The sequence below is a fragment of the Stegodyphus dumicola genome, chromosome 8 (genome assembly GCF_044657685.1).
Source record: "Stegodyphus dumicola isolate Sdum_Otavi_A_Nest chromosome 8, ASM4465768v1".
In the NCBI taxonomy this organism is placed as follows: Eukaryota; Metazoa; Arthropoda; class Arachnida; order Araneae; family Eresidae; genus Stegodyphus; species Stegodyphus dumicola.
This window is the reverse complement of record NC_140775.1, coordinates 80,012,275-80,027,241: the sequence shown is the minus strand read 5'-3', so window position 1 is coordinate 80,027,241 and position 14,967 is coordinate 80,012,275. Positions and strand designations below refer to the sequence as shown.

The window sequence follows — 14,967 nt, the reverse complement described above, 5'->3', positions numbered from 1 at the left end:
AAGATTGTATAGGTCACAGTTAATAAACTTTGTTACGAGATTAATAAAATATAACGGCATATGATAACTATCATACATTTAAAAAAATACGCAATCAATAATTCAGTTAAAATTAACTGAATTCTATTTCGCTTATCAACTAAGGTCAAAAACTATACTTTTCTATTTTATCGTTTTTCTAGCTACATGTTTAATGAGTGGCATTGGAAAATAAGTCTTGAGGGTTGTGTATACATTTGATACGCAGTGTGGCCGGTTGTAATTTTTCAGGGAAATTATTTGATTTAAGGTTGTTGTTTTTTGAAAAATAAGCCAATGGATTTCATGAATGTTTGATTAATTAAATTTTTCATAACTCTTGTTTCTGTATATCAATTAGTGACTTTCGGTATTTAAATGGACCTTATTTGTGTGATTGCATGGGCAAAATAGAAAGGATATGACAGTGGAAGATCCTTTTTTCGTTGTAAAAAAGTGAGTCTTTAACTATTATTTGCTATTTTAAATTCTGGTGATATGTGCAAAAGGTCTATGAAAAAATAAGCAATTTTTCAATTCATTCAGTGCCATATTTCCCCGGTATGATAATATTTCTCAGTGATGGAACTAATTTTTTATGTTAAACTTCATTAGTACTTTTCTTAAAAAGTATATTTATTTTTATATTTTCATACATTATTAAAATTAACATTACACGCATTTAAAAAACATTGTGGAAATAAAAGTTACAGTAAGTACTCATCTACTTCCCATATTAACTAATTTGAACTTCATCTTCACAATTATTTATGCAGAATGAAGCATAAGAGTTTTTATGCGAATAAAAAAGTTTTAGAGATACACCCTTTTAAAGTGAATTTATCATAATTACACATTGTAGAGCCCATTTGTGACAAGCATGCATTGCCAAACAACTGAAAAGCTTTTTTTTCCCCCTCCCTTCCTAGTAACATCTTTCATAAATTCTAGATGAATAATACGTTATAATTCTAGAAGGAGTTTTTAAATAAGTGCACCTTTATTTTCTTGCTTTCTTGGGTTCTTTTTAAAGTCTTATTTATTACTATAGCTTAATGTTCCTTTCATTTCTTAATTTTCATTTGTGTAATGCCATTATATTTCTTTCAATTATATGAAAACTGCCTATCTTTCAAATGTAAACTGTAAAAGTCGTATTTCTGTTAATAAATTTGGCTCTAGGTGTAGAATTGTGTGCCCCTTCGATTAGCAACAATTTTTTTTTAATTTTGGTGATGAAACCTTTGTTGATAGTTTTAACTTTGTTTTATCTAAACTACCATGATAGTTTTAACTTTGTTTTAGCTTCCTGATTTTTTTTAAAAATGAAAATAGATTGATGTGAACATGGATAAATTTAAGGCAATGCACAATGCCTAGTTTGTGCAATTCTGGGATGTTTTTTTTAAGTGAGAACAGATCGATGTGTACATGGACACAGAGTTTGTGCAATTCTTTGACTTTTTATTTTTGTTTTGTGTAGCGGCCATCTTGAAATTGTGCCTTCCTGGTGCCGATCTTGGCATCAAAAAAGAATCGCTAAAACACAAGGGGCAACCAATTGTAAACATTAACCGTAAATTTTTCTGTGGAGGAAACTGTTATTGCCATTACAGCACTTGTTATATTTCTTATTAGTCTTATTGAATTCTTAGTAATTATCAGTCAGTTGCATGAAAGATGATTGTCGTGAATGACAAGTTAAATAACGAATAGCTTATTGGCTTTATTCATTTCCTACCGGTGGCACAGCAAAAAGTTTAGCATGCAAGTTATTCATATGCTGCCATTCTCAGTGAGTAGCAGATCTATAAAATATCAAATCAATATACAGAAAAATTATTTAGAGTTCTGTGTTGAGTTTTTAACCTTAAATGCAATGGTAAAAGTATATTTTAGGGTACCCCTTGGCAAAACTTGGTGATTTTTGATGGTACATGGATACCGAGTTTGTGCAATTCTTTGGCTTGCATAGCGGCGTTTTTTGTGGCAAAAATTGCCGCTACACAAAGCCAAAATAAAAAGATAAAGAATTGCCCAAACTCAGTATCCATGTACACATCAACCTATTTTCACCTTAAAAAAAATCCCAGAATTGCACAAAAATGGCATTGTGCACTCCCTTGACTTTATCCATATACGCATCGATCTATTTTCACTTAGAAAAACATCAGAGAATTGCACAAACTAGGCTTTGCACACTTCCTTGAATTTGTCCATGTACACATTGATATATTTTCACTTAAAAAGTCAAAGGAGCACCCAGTTCTAGAGGCAAACAAAAAACGCATAATCTCAAGAAACTACATTTTAAGCCAAACAATAAAATAACATAAAAAAGGAAAAATCCTTAACAGCATCCAAAAACTTCCTAAAATTATCTGAACTAGAATCTGTATATCGGCTACAGCACATAAATTTACAAAACTAAGAGTAAAAAATATCCTATGTAGTTCCGGACTGTCTGGAAAATGGCTATTAAGTAAATCTTCATTTACACACCTGTCAATTAATGCACTTTTTTCCTTTCATTCCAAATCGTACACAAACTTTAAATTAACTTTACTACGTTCAGCCATTCTACCGTCTAAACAATGAAACAAGCAATGTACTTTTTAATCACACAAACACACCACGAAAGCCCTTGCAAAACATCCCATGATTAAAACTTTCCCAGAATAATGCAAAAGATTATGTCATAATAGGGTTTCCATAACATTCAACTACTCAGGTTATCATAAATACAAGGGGTACCCTAAAGTCAACTCTAAACATTCCAACATTTTAATGTTTTCTTTTGCTTGTTTTTCTGGTAGCAAAACTGTTGGTGTTATTCTAAAAATTTAACTCATTACATTATTCATTCTGGAGACAATGCAATATAAGATTTCTAAGTGCAAGGTGCTCGCTGTTTTTATGTCTCAAGGGCTTCTTGATTGATTATCATGTAGAAAAATTCCTTTTGCAACAAGAAACACTTACAGCAGTTGTGAGAAAGTTCATGGTAGTACTACACTATTTGGAAATGCATGTTAGAGTTATATTTTAGAATAAACTGTAAAAATTCATAGTGACCATCCTTTAACTATTCTATTTCATTTCCAAAGCAGTAATAGAAATAAAACTCTGAAATATTTTGCTTGTTTCAGGGTAATTCTTTCTTATTTATGCCACTGTGATCATAATTTAATTGGCATTCATATTTTTTTAATTCAGAAGTTTGAATGGAGTAAAGTAGGCTTAGCAAGCATATGAAACTTTAAGAATCTTCTGATATCCTTGAATTTTCTATCCAGTCTGTAAAAACAACTTTCTCCACAATTCAGTTTTGTATGATAGTTCAAAATCTTGCAATTCTTCACCAGTGATCACATAAATGAGAAAGTCTGCTGAATATTAGTAGCTTTATTAAGGGTTAAATCTCAAAGAAAACGTTACCTGCCTATGGTTTACCATGCTCTGTATTCCATGTATACCCATGGTTTACCGTGCCCTTTTTAATGTAAATACAAGCCAGTGTCCCTTTGAAACACAATTATTACAGTACCAAGTCTGTAATCCGGACTCGTCGGGACTTCGGCGATTCCATATTAGGGGTTTTTCTGGATTATAGATCATCAATTTAAGTCTGGTAAGATGGCATGCAGAAATTATACAATTAAAAATATGAAACCGTAATTTATAAAATAAAGAGCAATTATGATCTAAAGGGTATCAAAATTTACAAAAAAAAAAAAAGCTTAATATTTATTTGTTTACTCTATTAAACATTTCTTTCAATGTAAGTTGTTTAAGCTGCTTCGTTTTTTGTGCTAATACTTTCTCATTTATTCTATAAACAGACATAATTCCTTGTTCAGTTACAAAGTTCCACTGTTTAAGTCCTGTAATTGCTGTGTCGAGAATACCGACTAATTTGTCAATCGAAATTTTTTCGTTTTCAATAACCTCTTTGTCACTGTCTTCACTATCGGAAGCAGTATTTTCTGGATCTAGAACCTTACTACAGATTTCGCCATCTGTTAATTGATTGATGATTGGGGCATTGTTGTCGCAATGAAAAACTTCTGTTATGTCATCTTCATTTATTACCGCTTCTTCACATTTCTTTACAAAATCCAATAACTGGAAAATTTCATCTTTAGTTTGCTATATTCGAAAACCTTCAAATTCGCGGCTATCATCTTCATTGTCCTCACCATGGAATATGGTAGCTAGCCATAAATTATGTCAAGCATTTTTTAACGTATCTGGAGACGCATACTCCCACGATTTTGCGATGCTCCATGCAGCAGATTTTATGCTAAAAAATTTTAAAAAAGTCTTGCATAGTCTTGCCATTATTCAAGAAATTTAACATAGATTTTTAAAATGCTACTTTATATTTGCATTTCAGTGCGTGCACTATTCCCATATCCATAGGCTGAATGATAGACGTACAATTTGGAGGGAAGAATAATACAGATACATTATCTTTTGCTAAAACTTTGAGTGAAGTATTCACTGAACAGTTGTCAACAATCAGGACTATTTTTGAGTCGTCTGGTAAACCAACCGAATTCAAATGTTACTGAACCTTTAGTATAAAATGATTTTCAAACCAATCATTCATCAATGCTTGTGTCATCCACGCTCCTTTTATTTGCAAGATATATAACGGGGGAAATCGTTACTCCTTTAAATGCTCAAGGTTGTGCATGTTTTCCGATTACGAAAAGTTTGCACTTGTGTGTTCCTGCAGCATTTACGCACGCTATAATTGTTAGTCTCACTTTGGAATCTTTATCACCATTTAGAGCCTTTTCTGTAGAGGTTGCCAAGGTCTTCCACGGTACATATTGCCAGAAAAGACCAGTTTCATCAGTGTTGTAAATTTGTTCTGGAGATAATTGTTCACTAGTGATCGTTAGCATTGGACCTGTCAATGGCACGCCCTTGCTGCGACGCTGTCTGACCCATTCAATCATCACTTTGTCATGATCATCACTTTTAGCATAACGAACCCTTTTTCTGTTGTTCATTACTTAGTGGGTTGTCAGAATCCACAAAAAATTCAAAAAGTTCCTTTTTCTTTTTGCTTATGTCATACTTCTTGCATAATTTTGAGGCGGATATGCCTTTATCCATTTTTTGCAGCAATTCCACTTTTGTTTGATGGACATCGAAACATGCTTTCGCTTTGTAAATCCTTTGGCAGCTCCAGAATTAGGAACACTTTTTGCTTTTTGACATAATCGAAAGTTGAAGCTTAATTTTTATAAAATTGCTCTAACAGTCTGCAAAAAAATAATAAGCTGGATCCAATTAGAAGATTAAGGAACAGCACGATCTGCAACATTAACTGAAATGCCTTAGAATCGGTAAAGATAATTTTAGCCTAGCTTATACTGTCCATTATACATTAAACGTGCATGCGTAAAGCACATGGAAAAAAATGTTTGTGGCTTTGAGGTCCGGGTTATAGATAATTTCGGATAATGGATGTCCGGATGTTAAATAACTGATAATTAGGTGTTTTATACTTTTTAAAATTTACACCTTTAAACTTTCTAGGTGCCAGACAAACTAACTAAAAATCAAAATCATTCATTTCTCATATAAGAACAATTATATAGTGGTAATGAATTAGTACAATAAGACACATTTTGAAGCCCACTAGGGAAAAACGACAACACAAATTCAATAAAAGCTCCATGTTTCTTAAAAGCCTCCTGCCTCAAACAAATGGAGGGACATGACAGACCACAGTAAATTACACACAAAATTAAACAAATGAAACATAAAATATATATCAAACATATTTATTAATTTCTAGAATAATATTATATTCCTAAATATTGGATAACTGATCAGTCAGTCCTACCACATATTTAACTATGAAAAGGTAACATATAAAGTCACACACAATTCAGCTTACAAGAATTTAGAAACCTTAAGAGAAAAATAACACTCATTCTCATTCATTCCAAAATTAACATAGTCATATTAATTTGTAAGTTTACTATTTTTGACATTCAATTGCTCACTAATTGAGCTGGTAAACGAATCCTTCATTTACAGGCTTTAAATTAACTGGTCATTATTCAAAATATTCTAATCACCTCTCAGTTTACAATATATTAAAAATGATTACTATTTAATTTCCGGTATATTTACATAATTAAACATTACTTATAATTCAGGAATATTTGTAATATTTGTAAGACAACATATATTAAAAAAAATCATCACTCACAGGGTGAAGTTCATGCAACAAACTCCTATTTTCTCGCATGTGCCATCATTGATGGATAAATACAGAGTTTTAATATTTCAACAGATCGTCCAGCTCATTTTGTTGACCCTTCGAAGAAACTGGGAATGCCATTATCAGCTGATTAATACGGAGTGTTAATAGTTCAACAGATCGTCTAACTCATTTCATTGACCCTTCGAAGAAATTGGGAGTGCCATCATCGACTGTTTAATACAGAGTTTTAGATAGTCCAACTTCTTTTAAATCAGGAACATTTTTAATCAGGAATGCTAACGCTTCCACAAAATCAAGACCCAAGGAAAAACACAGGTATCAGGATACTTCTTTTATATCAGGAACAGTCTTTATCAGGAACACTTCAATAAATCAGGAAAAAACACCTTAAAAGGACCCAAACTGAAAAGGCACTAGGCAGGATAAACAAGAAATCCACTGGTACCTGCATCACCTCGAGAATGTCTAATTAAAATTATCAGAAAACTATAATGAAGAAGCAGCGAAGCTATATATTGCGTAGAGCATTTTGTCTCAACTTGAGCAAAATTCTCATCAGCTGAAAGCTGAGAGAAATCCAAATTCGCAGCTTGTACATGCTGCTCGCGAGAGCAAGACCCGCAAGAAATCAAGCCCCCACACACTTTTTCTCCTTTTCCTTTTTTCTCAAAAATCAGAATCAGAATGAATCTAACAAGTTGCAAGCCTCCCAAGAAATCCCAGTTTCTCCGCCTCTGTAAGTTCATAGGCCTACAAAAAGTCATAAAATTAAATATTACCAATCCCAGAATTTTACTTTAACTGAGAAATTCCACCCCCACAATGAATCAAAAACAAGAAAAATATGACAATGAAGTCAAACATCTGTACTCAGAATGTGGGAAAGTAAAGTGGACAGCTTCCCCCCAACTAACAAGTGAAAACTAGTGATAAGAAAGTCCAATTACCTAAGCTTACATAAAGTAACATTGCGAATTGAACAAAGCGAAAGGAAGACGATTTTTGTTACAACACCATTAGTAAAAAGACCACCAGCGAAGAAAGCGACAACACAACTGGTAGTAAAAGGCCATAAACCAGGTGGCTCTTGCAACTGTTTCTTGTCTTTGTTTACACTACAGTCTCAAGAATAATGAGCCAAATAAAGCCCTAACAACTTAAGAAAACTCTTTTTACCAGCTTAAAATATACATGAGTACAAATAAAAAATACCAGAATAATCATAACTTAAAACACGTGTTAATGTAATTAAAATTTGTGACATAACACGAATTACAGACTTTATGGTGTATTAGCTATTTTCCAGGTTCTCTCTTTATGAAGAACTTAATCCTCTATAAAGATATTTCTTCCTTTTGGCAGATAATCATAATAAGTACTGCCATAACCCATAAAATGTTCCAATAGTTTTTTTCTGCTCTAATGATCTGTATGACCAATTGCTATAATGTTGTTTTTCACACAAAAAGTGCTGTTTCTGAAAATGTGCCTCTTTGGGCAATCTGCCATCGCCAAGTTGTTTCATTTATGGAACCCAAGTAATTGAATGTTCCGTAAATATACTTTTACCTAGAATTGGGTGCTTCTTTGATTTTTAAGTGAAAATATATAAATGTGAGCATGGACAAAGTCGAGGGTGTACGCAATGCCAAGTTTGTGCAATTCTGTGATTTTTTTTTTTTTTTTTTGTAAGCGAAAATAGGTTGACGTGTGCATGGATAAAGTCAAGGTATTGTGCAATGCCTAGTCAAAGAATTGCAGAAACTCGGTATCCATGTAACGCCAGTTTTCGCCAAGGAAACCCATAAATATACTTTTACCAAACTTACTTATGAGGTTTGGCATTTTTACTTTTTTGTACAAAGTAAACAAGATTATGATACAAAGTAAAGGAAGTATTGTACTCGTGAAAAATTTGGGATATATTTCAACGAAAATATTCATTTTAACCGCTATTGAATGCAATTTCACGATGTTTTTGCATGACATCTGTATGTAAGGACACAATAAAGCACCTTTTTTCCCCATATGAATTATAAAACTGATTTAAAATGACTTCAGAAGAAATTTTTTTGTGGTTTCTGTAAGTATGTATGTACTGCGTATAACTTGAAAACGAGTAGCTTCAGAATGTTGAAATGCTGTATATAGGACTGCTGTAACATGCAGTTGTGCACCCTCCCTTTTTGGCTGCAATCGACTACACCAAAAGTATATATATATGTATACACACCCACTCTGTTACTTGGCTCAGTGGCCTCAGTTTTGTTATTCTTATATGTTGGTAAATTATGCATTTTTTGCTATAAAAATAAGGTTGATCTTTACATTATGGTAACTTGGCGATTTTTTGGCGAAAATTTGGCGACCAACTCTCCTACAGCAACCCTCTATTTTTTTTTTTCCCACCGCCATTTTACTTCGTGAAGACATGTTTCTTTTCTTTTTATCTACTGAACACTTCTTCCAACAATCTACTAGCCGAATTACCCTTATGCTAGAAATTTTATCTAACAAAACTGCTTAATCATGACAAATATTCACTGCAAAATTGGGAAAAAGTGCACAATACCATACTCCTTACGCGTTTTTCAAAATAACACATACGCATAAACCATGTACACGTCAACTTATTTTTACTTAAAAAAAATCCCAGAATTACATAAAAATGGCATTGCGCACACTCTTCACTATATCCATGTACACTGCTTTTTTCTCATAAATTAGAAAAATTTCACGAAAATACATGACAATTTTCTGAATCTTTAAACCCGGTAAAAAGAACATATATGAAATTACCTGATTGCGAAAAAGTATTTACCCTTTCCAAATATGAACATTTCCACATATAAAATAAATAAAATTTCCAAAAACTTTTACCTCTAAATCATCTATTATATTATAAACGTCACCAACGAATTCATACCGCAACCAATACAAATACTTAGTGTCAAATATTTAAATTATTTCCATGCACGTTTACTTCAACTAAAACGTATACCAAATTCCTACAAACATAAAATTCACAAAATAACTATCATTTAATTAAAATATCACTAAACCATGTACACGTCGACTTATTTTTACTTAAAAAAAAAATCCCAGAATTGCACAAAAATGGCATTGTGCACACTCTTCACCATATCCATGTACACTCCTTTTTTCTCATAAATTAGAAAAATTTCACGAAAATGCATGACAATTTTCTTAATCTTTAAACCCGTTAAAAAGAACATATATGAAAATACCTAATAACGAAAAAGTATATACCCTTTCCAAATATGAAGATTTCCACGTATAAAATAAATAAAATATCCAAAAACTTTTACCTCTAAATTATCTATTATATTATAAACGTCACCAACGAATTCATACCGCAAACATTACAAATACTTAGTGTCAAATATTTAAATTATTTCCATGCACGTTTACTTCAACTAAAACGTATACCAAATTCCTACAAACATAAAATTCACAAAATAACTATCATTTAATTAAAATATAATTAAATTCAAAAACACTACTTAAAATATAAATAAGCACATACATTAAATTAACAAAAAAATTAGCTTACGATCCTAATTACTTTAAACTAAATCATTGCTAATAACAGTTTTCCCAATAATACCAAATTACTTTACTTCCACCTTACATTTAGAACAATGCATAAAAATAATATCCTCAAATAATTAAAAATACTAACTTACCTAATCTTCTTCAGAATCTTGATTACATGTCCGATAAACTTTTCTTATTTCTGTTTCAGGATCTTTAAAATCATACTTATATTTCACAGCAAGGTACCAGATAAAATAAATAACTTAATAAAACATCTTTATTTCTATCTTGCACAACCTTAAACAAACATTTATTACTACCCTTTTCAATACCACTAAATACCCATTTCGAATTCACTTTAGTTACGGCCATGGGATCCAAAAATTAACCAACTCTGTTTCACACAACACAGAATAAAGCCAAATACAAAATTTCCAGATTTTTTCCCGATTTCTACCTCCCTTTTCCGATTAAAGAACCGTAATTCGTCCATTAATATCACATGACATATCCCATGATCTCTCATTTCCCTCACACAAAATAATGCATAATCAGAACTGAGTATTGCTCACATTATTACCAAAGTCCCAGGTAGTAACCTTTATCGCCTCCAAAATGTCGCCAAACTACCAGTTACCATATTCTAAAGATCAGCCAAAAAGGGTTATGTTGTTCTTATGTTTCGCTTAAGGTATTTATGCCTTATTTAATCTGCATGCATTAACTGTAGAATTATCAACAAATTAAAAGCTGTTTATGTGCTGCTAAGCCTTTTTTTTTTTTTTTTTTTTAAAACCAAAGCAGCCATATTTGTTTAATTTTGAAACTTAGCAGAATAGTGAATTAAGTCTTTTTGCATTTTCAAGTGTCCTTTTGCCGTGCGAGACCAAAAAGAAACTTTTAGTTTTATGGACTGAAAAATCTACCTTCTTGCCTGTGTGTCGAATTGCTTGTTTTTGCTTAGAAAATGTAATTTTAATTGAAAAAAAATTTTTTTTATTGTTTTAACTGTATTTGGTGTTTTATGTTTTTCTGTATTTTTCAGTTTTTAATGAAGATATTTTGAGCTTTTATGTATTTTTGCCTTGCTGTGAAGTGAGAACTGAATTAATTGAATGAGAAATATATTTAATGAAATTCGAGGAAATAAGCTTAAATGAAATGCAGGAGAAAATGCGTATAATTTAATATTCAGTACATACAAGTCATTTGGTGTATGCATCAGATTTTTGGTTGATCTTTACATTATGGTAACTTGGCGAAAATTTGGCAACCAACTCTCCTACAGCAAACCTCTATTTCTTTTTCCCCCGCTGCCATTTTGTCTTCACGAAGTAAAGACATGTTTCTTTTCTTTTTATCTACTGAACACTTCTTCCAACAATCTACTAGCCGAATTACACTTATGGTAGAAATTTTATCAAACAAAACTGCTTAATCATGACAAATATTCACTGCAAAATTGGGAAAAAGTGCACAATACCATACTCCTTACGCGTTTTTCAAAATAACACGTACGCATAAACCATGTACACGTCAACTTATTTTTACTTAAAAAAAATCCCAGAATTACATAAAAATGGCATTGCGCACACTCTTCACTATATCCATGTACACTGCTTTTTTCTCATAAATTAGAAAAATTTCACGAAAATACATGACAATTTTCTGAATCTTTAAACCCGGTAAAAAGAACATATATGAAATTACCTGATTGCGAAAAAGTATTTACCCTTTCCAAATATGAACATTTCCACATATAAAATAAATAAAATTTCCAAAAACTTTTACCTCTAAATCATCTATTATATTATAAACGTCACCAACGAATTCATACCGCAACCAATACAAATACTTAGTGTCAAATATTTAAATTATTTCCATGCACGTTTACTTCAACTAAAACGTATACCAAATTCCTACAAACATAAAATTCACAAAATAACTATCATTTAATTAAAATATCACTAAACCATGTACACGTCGACTTATTTTTACTTAAAAAAAAAATCCCAGAATTGCACAAAAATGGCATTGTGCACACTCTTCACCATATCCATGTACACTCCTTTTTTCTCATAAATTAGAAAAATTTCACGAAAATGCATGACAATTTTCTTAATCTTTAAACCCGTTAAAAAGAACATATATGAAAATACCTAATAACGAAAAAGTATATACCCTTTCCAAATATGAAGATTTCCACGTATAAAATAAATAAAATATCCAAAAACTTTTACCTCTAAATTATCTATTATATTATAAACGTCACCAACGAATTCATACCGCAAACATTACAAATACTTAGTGTCAAATATTTAAATTATTTCCATGCACGTTTACTTCAACTAAAACGTATACCAAATTCCTACAAACATAAAATTCACAAAATAACTATCATTTAATTAAAATATAATTAAATTCAAAAACACTACTTAAAATATAAATAAGCACATACATTAAATTAACAAAAAAATTAGCTTACGATCCTAATTACTTTAAACTAAATCATTGCTAATAACAGTTTTCCCAATAATACCAAATTACTTTACTTCCACCTTACATTTAGAACAATGCATAAAAATAATATCCTCAAATAATTAAAAATACTAACTTACCTAATCTTCTTCAGAATCTTGATTACATGTCCGATAAACTTTTCTTATTTCTGTTTCAGGATCTTTAAAATCATACTTATATTTCACAGCAAGGTACCAGATAAAATAAATAACTTAATAAAACATCTTTATTTCTATCTTGCACAACCTTAAACAAACATTTATTACTACCCTTTTCAATACCACTAAATACCCATTTCGAATTCACTTTAGTTACGGCCATGGGATCCAAAAATTAACCAACTCTGTTTCACACAACACAGAATAAAGCCAAATACAAAATTTCCAGATTTTTTTCCGATTTCTACCTCCCTTTTCCGATTAAAGAACCGTAATTCGTCCATTAATATCACATGACATATCCCATGATCTCTCATTTCCCTCACACAAAATAATGCATAATCAGAACTGAGTATTGCTCACATTATTACCAAAGTCCCAGGTAGTAACCTTTATCGCCTCCAAAATGTCGCCAAACTACCAGTTACCATATTCTAAAGATCAGCCAAAAAGGGTTATGTTGTTCTTATGTTTCGCTTAAGGTATTTATGCCTTATTTAATCTGCATGCATTAACTGTAGAATTATCAACAAATTAAAAGCTGTTTATGTGCTGCTAAGCCTTTTTTTTTTTTTTTTTTTTAAAACCAAAGCAGCCATATTTGTTTAATTTTGAAACTTAGCAGAATAGTGAATTAAGTCTTTTTGCATTTTCAAGTGTCCTTTTGCCGTGCGAGACCAAAAAGAAACTTTTAGTTTTATGGACTGAAAAATCTACCTTCTTGCCTGTGTGTCGAATTGCTTGTTTTTGCTTAGAAAATGTAATTTTAATTGAAAAAAAATTTTTTTTATTGTTTTAACTGTATTTGGTGTTTTATGTTTTTCTGTATTTTTCAGTTTTTAATGAAGATATTTTGAGCTTTTATGTATTTTTGCCTTGCTGTGAAGTGAGAACTGAATTAATTGAATGAGAAATATATTTCTAATGAAATTCGAGGAAATAAGCTTAAATGAAATGCAGGAGAAAATGCGTATAATTTAATATTCAGTACATACAAGTCATTTGGTGTATGCATCAGATTTTTGGTTGATCTTTACATTATGGTAACTTGGCGAAAATTTGGCAACCAACTCTCCTACAGCAAACCTCTATTTCTTTTTCCCCCGCTGCCATTTTGTCTTCACGAAGTAAAGACATGTTTCTTTTCTTTTTATCTACTGAACACTTCTTCCAACAATCTACTAGCCGAATTACACTTATGGTAGAAATTTTATCAAACAAAACTGCTTAATCATGACAAATATTCACTGCAAAATTGGGAAAAAGTGCACAATACCATACTCCTTACGCATTTTTCAAAATAACACGTACACATAAACCATGTACACGCCGACTTATTTTTACTTTAAAAAACATCCCAGAATTGCACAAAAATGGCATTGCGCACACTCTTCACTATATCCATGTACACTGCTTTTTTCTCATAAATTAGAAAAATTTCATGAAAATACATGACAATTTTCTCAATCTTTAAACCCGGTAAAAAGAACATATATGAAATTACCTGATCGCGAAAAAGTATTTACCCTTTCCAAATATGAACATTTCCACATATAAAATAAATAAAATATCCAAAAACTTTTACCTCTAAATCATCTATTATATTATAAACGTCACCAACGAATTCATACCTCAAACATTACAAATACTTAGTGTCAGATATTTAAATTATTTCCATGCACGTTTACTTCAACTAAAACGTATACCAAATTCCTACAAACATAAAATTCACAAAATAACTATCATTTCATTAAAATATAATTAAATTCAAAAACACTACTTAAAATATAAATGAGCACATACATTAAATTAATAAAAATTACCTTACAATCCTAATTACTTTAAACTAAATCATTGCTAATAACAATTTTCCCAATAATACCAAATTCCTTTCCACCTTACATTTAGAACAATGCATAAAAATAATATCCTCAAATAATTAAAAATACTAACTTACCTAATCTTCTTCAGAATCTTGATTACATGTCCGATAAACTTTTCTTATTTCTGTTTCAGGATCTTTAAAATCATACTTATATTTCACAGCAAGGTACCAGATAAAATAAATAACTTAATAAAACATCTTTATTTCTATCTTGCACAACCTTAAACAAACATTTATTACTACCCTTTTCAATACCACTAAATACCCATTTCGAATTCACTTTAGTTACGGCCATGGGATCCAAAAATTAACCAACTCTGTTTCACACAACACAGAATAAAGCCAAATACAAAATTTCCAGATTTTTTCCCGATTTCTACCTCCCTTTTCCGATTAAAGAACTGTAATTCGTCCATTAATATCACATGACATATCCCATGATCTCTCATTTCCCTCACACAAAATAATGCGTAATCAGAACTGAGTACTGCTCACATTATTACCAAGGTCCCAGGTAGTAACCTTTATCGCCTCCAAAATGTCGCCAAACTACCAGTTACCATATTGTAAAGATCAAC

The 14,967-nt window shown here is 31.2% G+C and overlaps 1 protein-coding gene across 2 annotated transcripts in view; it reads left to right on the top strand.

Annotated features, from left to right (window-relative positions):
* The first annotated feature begins 205 nt into the window (after positions 1–205).
* The window catches only part of Syx6 (Syntaxin 6), a 62,571-nt gene continuing 47,809 nt past the window's right edge, over positions 206–14,967 (top strand). The window contains exon 1 of one of the 2 annotated variants that reach the window (XM_035377488.2): positions 206–474. In XM_035377488.2, the coding sequence (XP_035233379.1) occupies positions 440–474 (35 nt within the window). In that variant the 5' untranslated portion in view covers positions 206–439. The remainder of the gene's footprint in view (positions 475–14,967) is intronic. The other variant, XM_035377487.2, reaches the window with a different exon arrangement.